General features: G+C 34.7%; 1 protein-coding gene across 2 annotated transcripts in view; it reads right to left on the reverse strand.

The window, feature by feature from the left end:
- Positions 1-16567, reverse strand: part of LOC150102489 (BTB/POZ domain-containing protein KCTD3) — a 290210-nt gene that overhangs the window by 231906 nt on the left and 41737 nt on the right. For both annotated transcript variants that reach the window (XM_090399756.1, XM_090399757.1), the window contains exon 4: positions 2422-2495. In XM_090399756.1, the coding sequence (XP_090255882.1) occupies positions 2422-2495 (74 nt within the window). The remainder of the gene's footprint in view (positions 1-2421; positions 2496-16567) is intronic.

Below are 16567 nucleotides of genomic sequence, written 5' to 3' on the forward strand. Positions count from 1 at the left end.
GAGATGACACTTGACAGGATAGGATGTATGTATGTGTGAATGAGTAAAAGGGTCGTCCATATAGTTTTAATACAATTTTATTTTTTTACACTGTGATAGGGTGGTCATAATTAAACTTTCCCTACTCAGAGCTTTATGACGTTTGATCTAACAACTGAATGTCACCAAATTTGGTTGGGAGACTAATCAAGACATGGAAAAAAAGATTCCACGAAAAAAAATTTTAGTTCAAAAAGTCGCTGATATGGGAGAATATGACATTGTACAGTGTAAAAAAAAAGCACATTAAAATGGACAGACAAATGAATAACAACAAAGACTAAACTGAAATGGAAGATTTCTTTATGCAACACCTTTATGTGCTGTACTTATGATAACACAACAATAAAACATTTAATATCAAATGGATCGATCATGTATTGAGATCAGATGGAAATCCATCTGCATATTTTTATTTTGCTAGTGATACTTTGTTTGATCTGTTTATATCACTTCTTTTATGTAAATATTTTATTTTATGCAAAAAACTTTATTTAAAAACTATTTAATTAGGCTACCTGTTCTTTTGTTAATATCTATGATTGACATATAATAATAATATGGGCTTCAAAACAGAATTGCAGATAATCATTTTGGTTTTATTATGATAGTTGGAAAGTTTATGATATATAAGTTTAATTATGGCCACCCTGTACACACACACACACACAAATTTTGTTACTAAAATATATATATAAAAAAAGAGGGGTGCTTAAGGGTTAAAGCTATATAACTGAGAGGAGACCTCTACATAGCCTTTAAAGGAATGCAGAGAACCGACCAGGGCTTCTGACCTAATGTCCAATCCTCACCTTCTTGTGAGGATTGGACATTGAGGGTGCACCCTGTTAGGCATCTACCTGGATACTGAACGAACGAGGATGGGCTGGCAATTTGGGATTTAGTTGACTAAATTGTATTCTTATTGGTTTAAACCAAAATATATAATGATGGTACAACATTACAGAATTTTATGCCGGCTGGGGCGTCGGCGGGTTAAACAAGGCTCCGTTGTTTTCGCCAGGGAACCAGGGCAAACAGCGAAGTCAGCTACTGGAACAAATCCTACACACAATGAGACACTACCACCATCAATGCCATCTACCGCCCATTATTTTTATCTCTTGTTGTATTTTCTTGCTTCTGTCTTTCAGAGCATACTTTCCTTGTCACAATTTTCTAATGTGGCTTAACACCACAGCCTTCTGTGCTTCTGCCATATTCACATAATTTCTCTTATCTTAAAGATCATTTAACTAACTTAACTTTCTCTTTTAAATTTTTCAGGTGAATTTCTTCAAGTGTTCAAATACTAAGAGTTTTCAAACAGCATCAGGGTTATGCTAACCATTAATTTAAAGGCATATGCCGGATTTAAGACTGAGCTAAAAAATTATTTTTAAAAAATACTATATATTATTATTATTAGGTAATCTCCATGGAGTCAACAGACGCATCGTGGGAGACCCTCTCTCCCTCAACCTGCAAAATGTCTATCATAATGAGATTTCAAGTTATTTACACTACCTGCACTCAGGCAATGCATTCCACTCACTAACGACTCCCCACGTAAAATATCTACTCCTCACTTCCATCTTCACCACATCTCCACAACTTCCAGGGATGGCCTCTTGTTCTTCTTATCTGAATATTCACTCTTTTTTATAATTTCATCTGTATTAATCTGATAGAATCCCTTAACTAACTTGAAGATCTATATCATACTCCTCTTTTCCTCCTGTCCACCAACCTCTGTAATCCACATTCTCTCAAACACTCTTCATAACCAACATTCCACAGTCCTGATATCACTTTGGTTATTAATCTCTGGACACTGTCTAGTGTTTCCACATCACAATGAAAACTAGGTTACCCAATCTGAGCACAATAGTCCCTATGTGGTCTGACCTATGCCTTATATAGATGCCCCACTATCTCCTTATCCCTACATCCCTAAATTTTTCGAATGACACCTGACCTAACTTCTTAGTAGTTAATGTATTCCTGGTAAAGAATTAGATGAGTAGTGGCAAAATGCATATTAAGTCAAGATATGAAACAAAAGATAACTGTAGTGAATATCAATTCATTTCTACAAATATGAACAAATAACAAGAGGTAATTTTTCTTCTGTAGCTAAATTTCATTTATATATATATATCAGATCAGAGATACAAAAGATCAGAGACTATGTGTGGGTAAGAAAGAATTTAGCTTTTTTAAATTAACCAAACTTTAACCCATAAAGTAATAATATATAATGAATTTTAGAACAGATACAAAGAGAGAGAGAGAAAGAAAGAAATTGGCTAAGATGTTGCATTAACAACAGTCAGAAAAATACAAGCACAGTTTCAACAGTTAGTAAATTTATATACTTACCTTAAGTCTATGTCTTTTGTTCGCATGAAATTGAGTATGAGAGAAAACAATCTGGGATCTCTGTCAATGAATATCTGAAAGTATTTCAATTACTTCAGCCTGAAGTGAATTAACATTAATAATATTATTAACATTATTCAAAAATATATTCTTCAATATTTTTTATAGGAGAATATTTTTAATATTCTAAACATCAGTTTTAGGCATTTTAAGAATCTCTAAAGAGCCTAATGCTATAAAGTAATTCTTTGCATGAACTTTCAGTGTGTTTATATGATAAACATTATCTTTTATCACTATTTTAATGCACTAGTGAAAGGAATCTATTAGAGAGGTTTAAAATCATGGTAACCAAACTGTAGTTCACATAACTTTACTCGAGTCCTTCCAAGAAACTTCTAGGTAAGCTAGTAACTAATTGTGCTGATGCTGATAATCTGGCAGGTGTGCTACCTGGAGCTTCCAATGCAAAAATTTGTGGAAGAACTGGATGAAATTTTTCATGAATATGGCTTAATAACGAATCTATTACCATATATTTGACGTTCCATCCAACTTCAACTTAAATTAAATTCAAGAATCAAAATTCAAGAAGAAATATTGATTACACATAGAAAAATGCAAACTACACAAAGCTTTTCAGATCTACTTTGTAAATAAGATGGTCTATGCTTCAACCTCAAATCTGCATAACATCTTCTACTAACACAAATTCAAACTTCAGCTTCTTCAAACTCTACTTACATATTTCTGAATACAAAACAGTGCGAACATCATTTTTATTAATTATTATCACAACACCTCCATGGTGTCCCAGGACTTATTCACAGAGGCCACTGTTATGTAACTCATGATCCACTCTATACTACACAATATTTTTATCTGTTGATTGCATGTGTTTTTTGGATGTACTGTTTTACAAGAGGAATAAAATCAAAGTTTAAGAGGGATTTCCCCTCTTAAACCTTGGTATTTAACCAAAAAAACCCTGCAAACATTTATCACATCATAAGAATCGTACCCAAGTCTTATTCAATCAAAGGGATATGCCACATTGTCTTCCAACTGTGCCTTTGTAGTGCAGTTGGAAGAATATCTTCTTCAGAACTCATATAAATGATGAATAAGAGTAAAGATAGCATGCACCCTCATCTTACACCTAATTTTGCATCAAGCCATCTTCCTATATGTCCCTCAATTCTTGTTGCTAATGTATAATTTAAATATAAAGCATGTGCTGCTCTATATAATGTCCTGTTAGTTAACCCATTAATTATGAACAATTTTTCTCTTGCACATATCATCTACCTTCTGCAGATCTAAAAAACTGATAAACAGACCCTTGTAATGGTCCTCTGATTTATTAACTATTTGTCTTAAAATGAAAATCTGATTCTGACAACTCCTATTTGGCCTTGTGCTTCCCCAAAGATCTCTCTCTCTCTCAATCTTTCACAATTTCTTTTAGCCCTTTCTTAAGTACATACATCATACCTGGAACAGTCAGTGAAGAGATTCCTCCTGTTATTCTAACCTTGTTTTATTACAATTCTCATTAAGTTTTATCTGCCCCCACATTTTTTTTTTTTTTTTAAAAAAAAGGATATTTTGAATGAGGGATCTATACCAGTCATCCAGAATTTAATCTTCTAACCATGCATTCTGATTTATGCAGTGTAGGCAGTGGAAAAACTTCATCATCATCAAATTCCTGCCATGTACCCTCAAGGGGGTGTACAGGATATGACAGTACTACATGAAAAGTTCACATCATTACTAACGTCCTATTTACAATTTTCCTCCAAATCAGTCTGCTACTTGTCAAGATTCCAACATTATCAGATCTTATATTTCTATTGTCTAAGGCACTTTGTACCGTATCAATCCACCTATATCTTGGTCTTCCTCTGGGTCGTTTTTCTGCCAACTTGGCAGTTGCTAATCTTTCCTCGCCCATTTTTGTTTAAGTGACCATACCACCTGAGATTAGCTCTGCTAACGCATTCCTGGATGCTGACGATGTCAAGTTCTTTCCTAATATCCTCGTTTTTAATATGATATTGCCATTGATGCCATCTGTTAGTGCCCCTAATCTTTCTCAGGACTCTCATATCTGCAATCTCTAGTCTTTGGTCAAGACTAGAGACTGCACTTTACTTCTGACACAGCTCTCACATCCATGAATTAAAACTGGTTTGAACACTGTCTTGTATACAGCTAATTTAGTGTTCTGACTAATTTCTCTCTTATTCCATATGATTTTATTTAACTTCAGCATTTCTGGTCGAATATCATCTACTCCTGCTGCCTTTCCACATTTCAAGCCTTTAATGGCTTTTTCTACTTCAAGTATGGATATGTATTCCTGACTGCATGCCTGGTCAGTGTTTTTTTATCACTGTGCTGTCATCACATCTTGTTTCATTTAGCAAATTTTCAAAGTAATTACTCCATACTTCAAGGATATCTTTTTCTCCCGTTTTCATTTAACCTTTATCATCTCTAACTCCTTTTACAGCACTCTTTCCTTTATTCCTAAGCTTCTTCAACAACCTCCAGAATATTTTGCCACCTTCTTGATATTTATTTACTATGTTCTTGCCAAAGTCCTCCCATGACTTTTGTTTAGCTAGTTTTACACAGTGTTTCGCTTTCTTACATTTCTCTCTGTATTCTCTAAGAGCAAAAGCTGACTAATTTGCCAGGAACTTTTAATATGCTTTCTTCTTTTCCTTCACTGCCTCTTTAACTTCCTGTGTCCACCATGGAGTTCTAATTTTTCCATCCTTGCAGACGACTTCACCACATGCCTCTCTAGCTGAATCAATCAGGGTTTTTTTCAAGGATTGCCACTGAATCTCCAAGGTTTGGTTCCTGTTCTCAAACCTTGTCATTTTTCCTTCAATAATTTTTGTGTATTTTAGTCTACAGTTCGCATCTGAGTGCTGCTCAACTTTTATTCGCTTTAAAAGTTTCTTACATGTTATTCTTTTCAATATGAAATTCAATTTTATCCTGCTCAAGACTAAATAGTGATTGCTTCCAATTTCAAATCCTCTGTACACTCTGGTGTCCTGCACCAGGAGAAAACATCACTATCAGCAATAACATAATCAATGAGACTTTTCTTATTCCTTGCCTCTTCTCTCCATGTGAATTTGTGCACATTTTTATGTTGGAACATGGTGTTAGTAATAACCAGTCCATGTCCTGAGCAGAAATCCAACAGATATTTGCCATTATTATTAGCTTTGCTCTTTTCTCCAAATTTTCCCAAAATATTTTTGTATGTCTGACAATCATTTCCTATTCTGCTATTTAGATCCCCAACAAGGACCAACTTTTCCTTTCTCACTGTGTCAGTTGCTTTTTTCTAAAGTCTCAAAAAATTCCCCCACTTCTACGTTAGTAGAACCTTCTGTGGGATCATAGGCACAAATAAGTCTCATTGTCCAGTTCCCCATTCTGATATTTGCACAAATCACTCTACTTGAGACCGCCTGCCATTCAAGATGAGCCTCGTATTTTGTGTTGAATACTATGGCTACTCCTTCTTTTCCTTGATTGTCATTGCCTGAATATAACATTTTGTATTTATTGCTCAGAAAGATCTCACCAGTTTTTGCCTTTTTTGTTTCAGTCACCCCTATTATGTCGATCTAGTACTTATCTAATTCCTCCGCTAGCTCCATTTCTTTGCCATTTAAGCTTTTTATGTTGATAGTACCGATCTTTAACTCTATTGATGTTGAGTTGGGGTATGTTTTCAGATTTGTGGAAAAACTTTTATAATTGAATATCATCCGATCCAACATAATTTCTATATTTCAGGTTTTGGATGGCTCTTCTACTTCAAGTCTTGATATGAAATCCTAATTATGGATTTATGAATCAAAATGAAGTTGTGATAAATCATGATTTCAGAAAAACATTTTTTTTTTGCTGTTTTTTGAAAGTCTACTTCTGATTTCTTCATAAATATTTCTGGCTTCTGAAAAATACTCTTTTGCTGTAAACACTTATGGCTGGTGTCAAAAGAAATTTTCTTGCTATTTCACTCAAAATGGGAAATGTGATTTTCCATTCTTGCCACCACACTAATAGATCATCATTTATTTTTCAACAGTAGTTTGTTGTTAAAATATATAATAATCTCATCATTAATGTTTTTCTGCAGCTAATTCTGCTCTTGAACTATGTTATGTTATGTTATTTGATTATGTTATTGCTGATATCAAGTTATACAGCAGTAGAAGAACACGTGATATCGTCAACCTCACCTTTTTTTGATAAAGGAATATTATCGATTCATCACTTGATACTTTCAAATCACATTCAGATTTCCTATTAATTAGAATGCTTTTAACACAATTTTGTCTGACTTTTGAATAAAGTATGAAATCTTCTGTTAATTTCTTCACAGAGAAATTTTTTATTATTCCTTCTCTGAAAAAAGTTGTATCTTGAAATTTAAATAAATATATTTTCAGTCATAACAGTTGGAAGCACTTCTAAAATTAAAGGAAAATTTGAACTCATAGTTTTGGTAATTTTCTCAAAAGACTCCAGTAAATTTAGCAGCAGTTCCATTAAAGACCACTGATTTGAGCTTAATGTATTTACACAGCATCATTACACCCCTTAACAATATTGCCATCATTACATCAAACCATTTCATGAATCTGTGAAATGCACATATCCCACATCTGTAACATTGCAGAAAACTTTTCTTTGATCATCTCATATGTATGACTTCCAGGAAAATATTCTCAGTTCAAAACTATATGAACATACTGAAAGTTTGTATCAAGCTAATGAAACTCATGCTTGTATGTTGGCAAGTCCACATATTTAATGTAAAAGAAATATAGTTAGCATTTGCTATCTTGTTTTTAATGGTTACAACAAATCAGACATAAATATCTGGAATTATTTTTTCTGTAAAATATTTTCTTCTATGCATACCATTCTGTGGAGCAACAAGTTTGCTCATTAGTCTAGTAAATCCTTCATGGGATGTCATCTACATCCCATGTTTTAGATTTTTATATAAAATCAAATAAAGTTTGCTGTTTTGGTGGATTTACTTTCAATTCTGACTGCTTACTTGTTATTGCATTCTGGCTTGATATTTCAGTTTCATTAGTTTGTTTTACAAATTAATTGCTATGCTTGCATAGCACCCCAAGATATTTTACATTTTACTAGTTTTAAACCTTCACATAAATCATAAAAAGTTCCAAATATTTTATTTTTTATGATTCATTGCCAACCCTGTACACTTTTAGTTTTAAAAGCTGTATAACATAAACTAAAGTAATACAATGCCAAATTAAGTACCTATTGTAAATTGCCGTGGTTATGTGCTTGTGCAAAATTAAGGGGAAGTTTTTTTTTTTTTGTGCGTTTGTTACATTTGTCATAACAAATGTAACAGGAATTTTTCAGCTTCAGTGGACTGAATACTGACTCTTTCTACTGATTTGGCAGAAGCCAAATATTTGCAAAACACAATGAATCAACTGAATACTGAAGTGAAACTTATTCAGTGCATAAGCTAGGTAAGAAACTAGCTTTCTGAGTTTCTAAAGATTAGAGAGAATGGATATGAGAGTTCTGGGAGAAATTAGAGGAGCGAACAGATGGCATCAACAGCAAAATCATATTAAAAATGAAAATATTTGAAAGGAACTTGATATTGTTAGCATTCAAGAATATATGGGCAGAGGTAATGTAAGGTGGTACTACCACTTAAAGAGAATGGGTGAGGAAAGGGACCCAGAGGAAGACCACAATCTAGGTGGATTAAATGATTCAGAAGTGCCTTAAAAGAATGAAATGTTAAATACAACAATATTAGAGTGCTGAGAAGTAATAGTATAATTTGGAGGAAAATTGTTGAAAGGAGATTATTAATAATGTAAACTTATTCATGTAGTGTTGTCATAGTAGCTGAACACCCCTTGAGGGTACATATAAGGAAACTGATGAAGTCTCTGTGGAAGATAATCTCACTGTTTAGATGATTACAATGTATGTAATGAATTTCAGCAATAAATAAAGAGATCAAGCATGGTTATCTGAATTAGGATAGTGGTAAAGGCAGCAAAATGAGGCAAGGAAATCTTGACCCAAAGCAGATCACATATAGAAGATTCTAAGTTTGGTAACCTTAGGAATGGAATGTCAAAGCTGACAAAAGTGCATTTCATCCTTCTTACAGATAGTATCAGCAAGATGGAATTAGTAAAGATTAACTGAAGTTGTAAAGGATGCAAGATAGGATTTGCTGAGGAATATATGTCACTGATGTTTGTACTGAAACCATAAGTGTTTGTAGAGGAAGCAGTTTTTTTTTTGTATCACTATTATTTATTTTGCTAATCCTTCATGGTAGTTTAATACTGGAAAACTTACAAAAGCAGGCACAGCAGGGGTATGGGACATAATTCCCACATTGGAGATGCTGATTCCATAGCTATGGTGTTATCTACATTGCATGTGCGAATGAAGGGTAGAAACCAAAACCCTTGCTCAGCAGATGAACCACAGCAACAGCCACTTCATGGAAGCAACCACTTACCTCCTTAGGTAAGAGGTTGCTTTCATTACTCAGTTTGACTGCAAATAAAACTCAAAGTTTTAACTCTTCCCTTTTCATCTGATATTGCTAACATATAAAAAAAACCAAGCAATTTTATAAACTTGGTATTAATTCTTTTTTTCCCAAGTAAGCAAACAAGCAAGTAAGCCAAGTTTGCACCTGAAGTATTTTCAGGTCTGAGGCAACTCCTGGTAAAGGTGGACTAAGCTCTGATCACTTGCCTTAATATCTCCCATAATGCAAAGCACATCTCCTTGCGGACATGTATGATGCTATGCATTAAGGGAATGGCCACTACCTAGACAGTTTCGACCTTTACTGAGTGGGAGCCAGATCCTGAGGGGTAATACCAAGATTGAAGCAATGCAGAACTTATAATTTTTACCTATACGAGTTGCCACAAGGTGCCATAATGCTTTGCATTATGAGAGATACTAAAGCAAGTGATCAGAGCTTAGTCCACCTTTACCACGAGTTGCCTCAGAATTAAAAATACTTCAGAAGCAAACTTGGCTTAGTTGCTTACTTGGGAAAAAAAGGATTAAACCAAGTTTATAAAATTGCTTGGTATCTTTAACGTATAGTATACCCAAGGTAAAAAAAAACTTTCTACATCATTCTCTCAGTTGAGATTTTTATTTAATAAGGTCAAAGTACCTTGTGGCAACTCGTATAGGTAAAAATTATAAGTTCTGCATTGCTTCAACCTTGGTATCACTACCAAGTTTGATACTTCAAATTTGGTATCACCAAGTGGACCGGTCTGGGCCACTACCCAGACCAGTCTGGCTCCCACTCAATAAAGGTCGAAACCAGTATGGGTAGTGGCCCTTCCCTTAATGCACTGCATCATACATGTCTGCAAGGAGATGTGCTTTGCATTATGGGAGATACTAAGGCAAGTGATCAGAGCTTAGTCCACCTTTATCAAGAGTTGCCTCAGACCTGAAAATACTTCAGGTGCATAATTGGCTTACTTGCCTGTTTGCTTGCTTGAGAAAAAAGGATTAAAACCGAGTTTACAAAATTGCTTGGTACTTTAACATATATCAAAGGTTAAAAAACAACTTTCTATATATATAAAAAAATTATTTTTACTTTAAATTAAAATTTTACAAAAATGATCTACTTCTTTGCACCTAAATTCTGATTTCCAAATAATTTTTAAATGAGTTCTGATAATCTTTTAATTTCACTTATCTAGTTAAGTTAATCTGATTTCTCATAAAAAAGAATTATTTTCTTTTAGTCTTACTTCTGACATTTAAATGTCTAAACAAAATGAGATTTCTCTTCTTGGATTACTCCAACTTTTCTTGGCATAAACATATTATAAATATTATCTGCTCAGCACCCAAAAAATTAAGTTCTCTTTTGTTACAAGTGTTATTTTGCCTCTGAACAGTCATTAATTCTGAACAAATTACAAATTCATCCAACCATTGATACTATTTTTACATATCGGGTAAAGTCCTAAAAGGACTCTAAAAATAACAGAATTTATATACAGGAGAGCAATTAGATCAATTAATGACATTTTTCTCAGGAATGCAATTCTTTTCCTACAAAATTTTCTTGATAGCTCAGAAATCTTACTTGAAACAATCAATAAGGAAATTGTTCCATAACTCTTACATTCAGTTTTTTTTTTTTTTTACCGATGGTATAAAAAAGCTTTACTTATCTGGAAATCTGACCATGTCTTCTAAATTACACAATGTAGCAACTGTAAAACTTTTAACCTTCACATCTGAGCATTTAAAATAAGTTAACATCTGTCACTTGTTCTATAAAATTCACTTTTGAGAATGCAATTTGATGCTTCCTGCTTATTTTCAGATTTTTCCCTCCTTTTTAATACTAGTTTTCATATACAATGTCACTGCAATTATTTAATTTGGGTAAAAACTTGCCGCAGCATTTAAGAGGATAAAATCATTTGCATAGAGTATAGAAGTAAGCTTAATATACAACATTCACTTTTAACATTATCCTGTACATCCTTTCATTTTAATCACAGATTTTCAACTTAAGTCCATGTTTTACTCTATACAAACTTCTGTTTTCATATATTGATACTATGAAAGCTTTATGTTTTATGGAAGGTCTATGTTTTGAACAAATGTTCCTCATGTGTACTTTATTACGTGTTCTTTGAGAAAAATAAAACTTAAAAATAACAATCCTTATTATATTCTGGTAATTTTTCAACTATTCATTGGAGTCACTTGAGAGTTAAAGCCAGACAAATTATCTAGATAAATTAGATAAGTCCATGCAGACCGTATCTAATCTAATGAGATAAATTAGATTAGATATGGTCTGTGCAGTTAGCCAAGTGGCTATGCGCTTCACAACCATATGTCTGGGAAAGGAGTGTCCTGGGTTCGATTCCTGTTGCTGATGTGAGAAGCTTAGGATCTTTCTCAGACATAGCCAAGTTAGCTGGTCTTGGGCATGGACTGCAGGGTTTTCCTCCCCAGTTTATCTGGGGTTTTTCAGCCCACAAGAAGGCAAACTGGCCTTGAGAATTCAACGCTTCTACAGACATAGAATACACTGGGAAGCATAGGGCTAACCACCTTATCCTTGTATAATGGTTGCAGTTAAATGAATAGAAAACCTCGACACCACAAGGTAAAAGGGGGAAAAGGAAGATTAGGTTAGTCACTGACTAGGTAGACAAGTGGTTAACACACTGCACACCAATCAACAGGCTGTGTGCTTGAATCCTGCTGTGGACATGGACGTTGCGATTGTCTTTAGGTGGGAGATGAATTTCACTGACTACTATGAGACCACTATCATTTTAGTGGAGACCTGAAGTGGCTTGAAAGAGTGCCATGGCTGGTCTTGTCTCCAGAGTAGGGTTTTCAATTTATGTAAAAATGAAAAATCTTTTAAAGAATTAAATAAAAAAAATCCTTACCCCAACACAGTACTTACTATAGATTTATAACCTTTCATGTGTAGGAGTCACATAAAAAAAAGTGGAAGAAGACTCCATGTAGACTGCAAGTAATGCAGAGAGAGAGAGAGAGAGAGAGAGAGAGAGAGAGAGAGAGATGACCAGAGCTTCAAACCACATGCCCAAAATCCTCATATTTACACAGTGTTCCTTGTTACTCGGAGTTCAGTTATTAAAAAACAAATGGGCTTGAGACTTGGAACTTAGCAGACCAAACTATATTCTCAAATGACTTAAAGCACATAAGTATGATAATACAACATGATCAAAGATCATGCTAGCAGAGATATCACAAGCTAAACAAGACCTCTACTGTCCTTGTCACAGAATCAGGATGAATATATGAAAAACCAAAAACTCAATAGAAACGAGGATAAGAAACCATTAATATTAAAGCATTCCCAATGGAAAGAGATTGGGATGAGAAAAATTACTGAAATACAATAGTGGCATAACTGATTAACTGAGATAAGATGTTATAATCAGACAACAATGAATTAATAAGAATTATTCTTATCAATAGTCAATGGAAGGTTCTAGCAAGGAAAAAGCAGAAACTTTTGAGTCATTAGTAACAGCAGTTAACATAAAGAAAAGAATTTTCCTTGTTAGAAACCTATGCATTATATTAGGTAATGAATTCTAGACATAAAAAATGTCTTGGAGAAAAAAAAAAAAAAACTGTAGAGGAATCAAATTAAACCAGAGAAGAAATGTCAAATGGTAGTAGTGATATGAGAAAAATTAAAGATAAAAAGTTTTACCACTGGGTTACTAAGTCGGCTATATTTGATAAGAAATATTCATGTTTCAATCCTTTACCTAAGCTTAAGCAAACAAAGTTTGCATGCGAAGTATCTTCATGACTAGTCTATTTGCATATGCTGGTTTTTAAGGAACAATCACAATAACTTGGAAAAAAAAATGCACGTCAGGTACATTATGCATGGAAAGGCTTATGTGTTCTTTGTACATGTTAGTTTATTTTTAATGGCATTGATGAGAAGGCAGATTTATAAGAAAATAATTACTCATCATTAACTTATTGCTGATATTTTGCTGGTATTATATCCAGTATCTTCAGAGCACACAAAAAAGGAGTTTGTATGCGAAACAACAAAAATCTCGTTAAAAATGGGACTAGTTTAAACAATTGCAACAGGCAACACAAAGACTAAAATCCTAATTAGGCACAATCTATGGCGAAAAAACACAGAGAGAGAGAGAGAGAAAGCAAGTATTAATTTCTGCTTAAGATGTCAGTCTTAAACAGGTCTTAAGATGTCTATCTCCCAAATTTTTGGTAAATTTATATAGCCATACTTGTTGAGGTTTGGAGTATGTTTCAAGGCTTCTGTTGATTCAAAGAAGTCTCTCTCTGGCTTATGACTTCTGCGTAGCACTTTTGTTTTTTTTCCAATTGATCCTGTGTGCAAGGGTATCTAAAGCATGGTCTGCCAGACCCAACTTGCCATAACAACAGTGCTGGATGTATTTTTTATGTTCACTGAGGCAGATGTTCACAGTTCTTCCTGTCTGTTCATAGTAAGCTAGATCACGCAAACAGAGTACTTCATAGACTCTTGGATGTGATGTTGCCTAATTAGGACTTTGGTCTTTGTGTTGCCTGTTGCAATTGTTTAAACTAGTCCCATTGCTATCCAGATTGTGGTTGTTTCACGTACTGTGACAAATTTTTTTTGTGCTCTGAAGATGCTGGATATAATACGAGTGAAATATCAGCAATAAGTTAATAAAGAGTTAGTTATTTTCTTTAAGTCTGTGTTCTCATCAATATCGTCAAAAATAAATTAACATGTACATTATGTAAAACTATGATGATAAGTCTGTCTACAAATGGGTGCTGTGTCAGGGGGCATAAACAAATTAATCACAGCATAGAAGTGGGTGTTTTGGAGTGGTTTTCTATTTCATGTCTGGAATAAGAACACAACATTTCATTATAGCAAAATTCTTAGATATAACTGCAAGACGTTTAACCAATGAATTCAGGTGGCAAGCTATAGTAAGACTGGAAGCTGGCCATAGTCAGGTGGAATTGGCCAGATGTATGTGAGTGATTCTCTGGTTCACAAATGGTGGAACCAATTCTGGAGATAGAATGAAGGAATGCTGTGGATTACAACTGCAATGGGTGAACTATATCTCAAATTATCTGTTTGCTGAAACAGGAATGCTACCCTGAATCAGCTAAGATCTGATCTTCACAGGAACATTGATATCTTCCATTGTACGTAGAATAGCTTCATGAAAGTAACCTGTATATTAGGTGACCTATAGTCTGTGTGACTATCTCCAAGCCACAGGAGAGAACGTTTGAAATGGGAAAGGCTCCGTGTCAATTGTACCCAAGACCAATCAGGGTCAATATTGTTTACAGACGAGTCCCATTTTGAGCTACAAAGCAATACCAGCATGTTCTGATCTAGAGATAATCAAGAACATGGTGGAGGTAGTGTGATGGTTTGGGGAGGATTACAGTGGGTGGATGCATCAACCTGTATGTGCTTCCTAGCAGAACCATGAATGCTGAAACTTATAGAGATGAGGTCCTGGACTCATGTTCATTCATATGCAGGTGTGATAGGGAAGATATTTATCCTACAAGATTATAATGCTCATCCTCATTGGGCATATGCGTGGACTAGCCAGCAAGGTCTCCTAGCTAGTCCATGCATATGTAAATAGTTTAATTCTGTAACAGAATTAAACTATTTACAATTTTTATGGGTGTTTCTTTCACATCTCATGTCATACTGCTTTTCACTGAATTACATAAAACCTCATCATACAATTTTTAAGTTATCATGATTTTTTTTCTTTTTTTCCTTAATTCATGGAAAGTAATGTAGAAGCTGTTACCTTCACAGCATTTGCCTTTGTATCCCATAATGCAAAAACATTATGGGAAGGGTCACCACCCAGAACAAGGAGGATATTAAGGTTAAATCAATGCAAAAGTCATATATTCCTATATATTTCAATTTAGTAAGATGGTGCATCACATATTATTAAATAGGTCTGGATTGGAGACAGTTGCTAGGTTACAGGGAGTAAAAAAACTTGGCATTATCTCTATGCTAGGCGAATGTGCTAGCTCCCTCCTCTGTGAAGAAGAGGATATCAAAAGAGAACTTCAGTTTCTTCTTACAACCTTTCAGAAAAAATGGATATTCAAAACAAACAATTAGAAAGCTGCTATTTAATCCACCTTCTCGTCATATTGAAGAGAGAAATAATGAAAAAGGCTACATATCTCTGCCTTATATTAGTTTCGTTATTACTATTACTATTATTACGGGCAACTCCAGGGAATCATTAGACTCATCGAGGGAGGCCCCAAATCATATTCATCACAACTATTTGACATTCATACAGTATCTATCATACCTCGCCTTAAACTCATTCATTGTCACAGCATCCACCACAGACTTAGGGAGCGCATTCCACTCATTCACTACTCTAAAAGTAAAGAACCCAGCTCTAACACCTTTACTAACCACACTTTTGCCCAGTTTCCATGGATGTCCCCTAGTCCTCCCACAACCAGCCCTGTTCTCAAAAATATCTTCTGAATTAATTTTATAGAAACCCTTCAGTAATTTGAATGTCTCAATCATATCTCCCCTCCTCTGCCTATCAACCAATTTTTGCAACCCACAAATCCTCAACCTGTTCTCATACGGTTCATTCCACAGACCTGCTATCATCTTGGTCACTCGCCTCTGGATCCTCTCCACCTCCTCCCCATCAAGAAGAAACCTAGGTGACCAAATCTGAGCACAGTAGTCTAGATGGGGTCTTATCAAGGCTCGATAGAGAGGAACAATAACCTGCTTGTCAACGTATTCTTCAGCAACCAAGTGATTTGATGAGCTGTTTTGGTCACTTTTGCAATGTGTCCCCTAAATTTCAATTCCTTATCTATCAACACTCCTAAATCTCGTGCCTCATCAATTTCCTGGAGCAGGGTTCCACCAATGCAGTAAACTGCCGCCAATCTTTTCACCCCAAAATGCATAACCTTACATTTTGCCACATTAAACTGACATCCATTCTCCTTAGCCCAGACCTCCAATCTATCCAAATCATCCTGCAAAATTTTGACGTCATCTGCATTCACTATTGCCCTACCCAAATTCGCATCATCCGCAAACAAATGAACTGTTCCTCTCAGATCATTTCCTATATCATTTATGAACAAATTAAACAGCAGTGGTTCAAGTTATGCTTAAGTTAGCTAAAGATCTCAAAAAATTTAACATCTTGACTTCTTTTACACCTCCCCAAACTCTGTTCCTTACTCAATACAGCTAAACAAAAACATAAGAGCTTAAAATATCCTGGCATTACCGTGTTTGCAATTGCAACATGCCTTATTTTGGCCAGATTGAAAAATCTGCCGAGTTACGTCTAGAAGAACATAAGAAAGACATCACACATGGCAAAACTAGAGGTGGCACTCTGTCTAATCATGTGATTGATTCTGCTGACACACTAATGACAAAAACTATTACTTACCCAGTCATATGGAACAAACTAGAATCAAAAAT

This window comes from Typopeltis vanoorti, chromosome 10 (genome assembly GCF_054136105.1).
Source record: "Typopeltis vanoorti isolate ZY-2024b chromosome 10, IOZ_Tvanoo_1.0, whole genome shotgun sequence".
In the NCBI taxonomy this organism is placed as follows: Eukaryota; Metazoa; Arthropoda; class Arachnida; order Uropygi; family Thelyphonidae; genus Typopeltis; species Typopeltis vanoorti.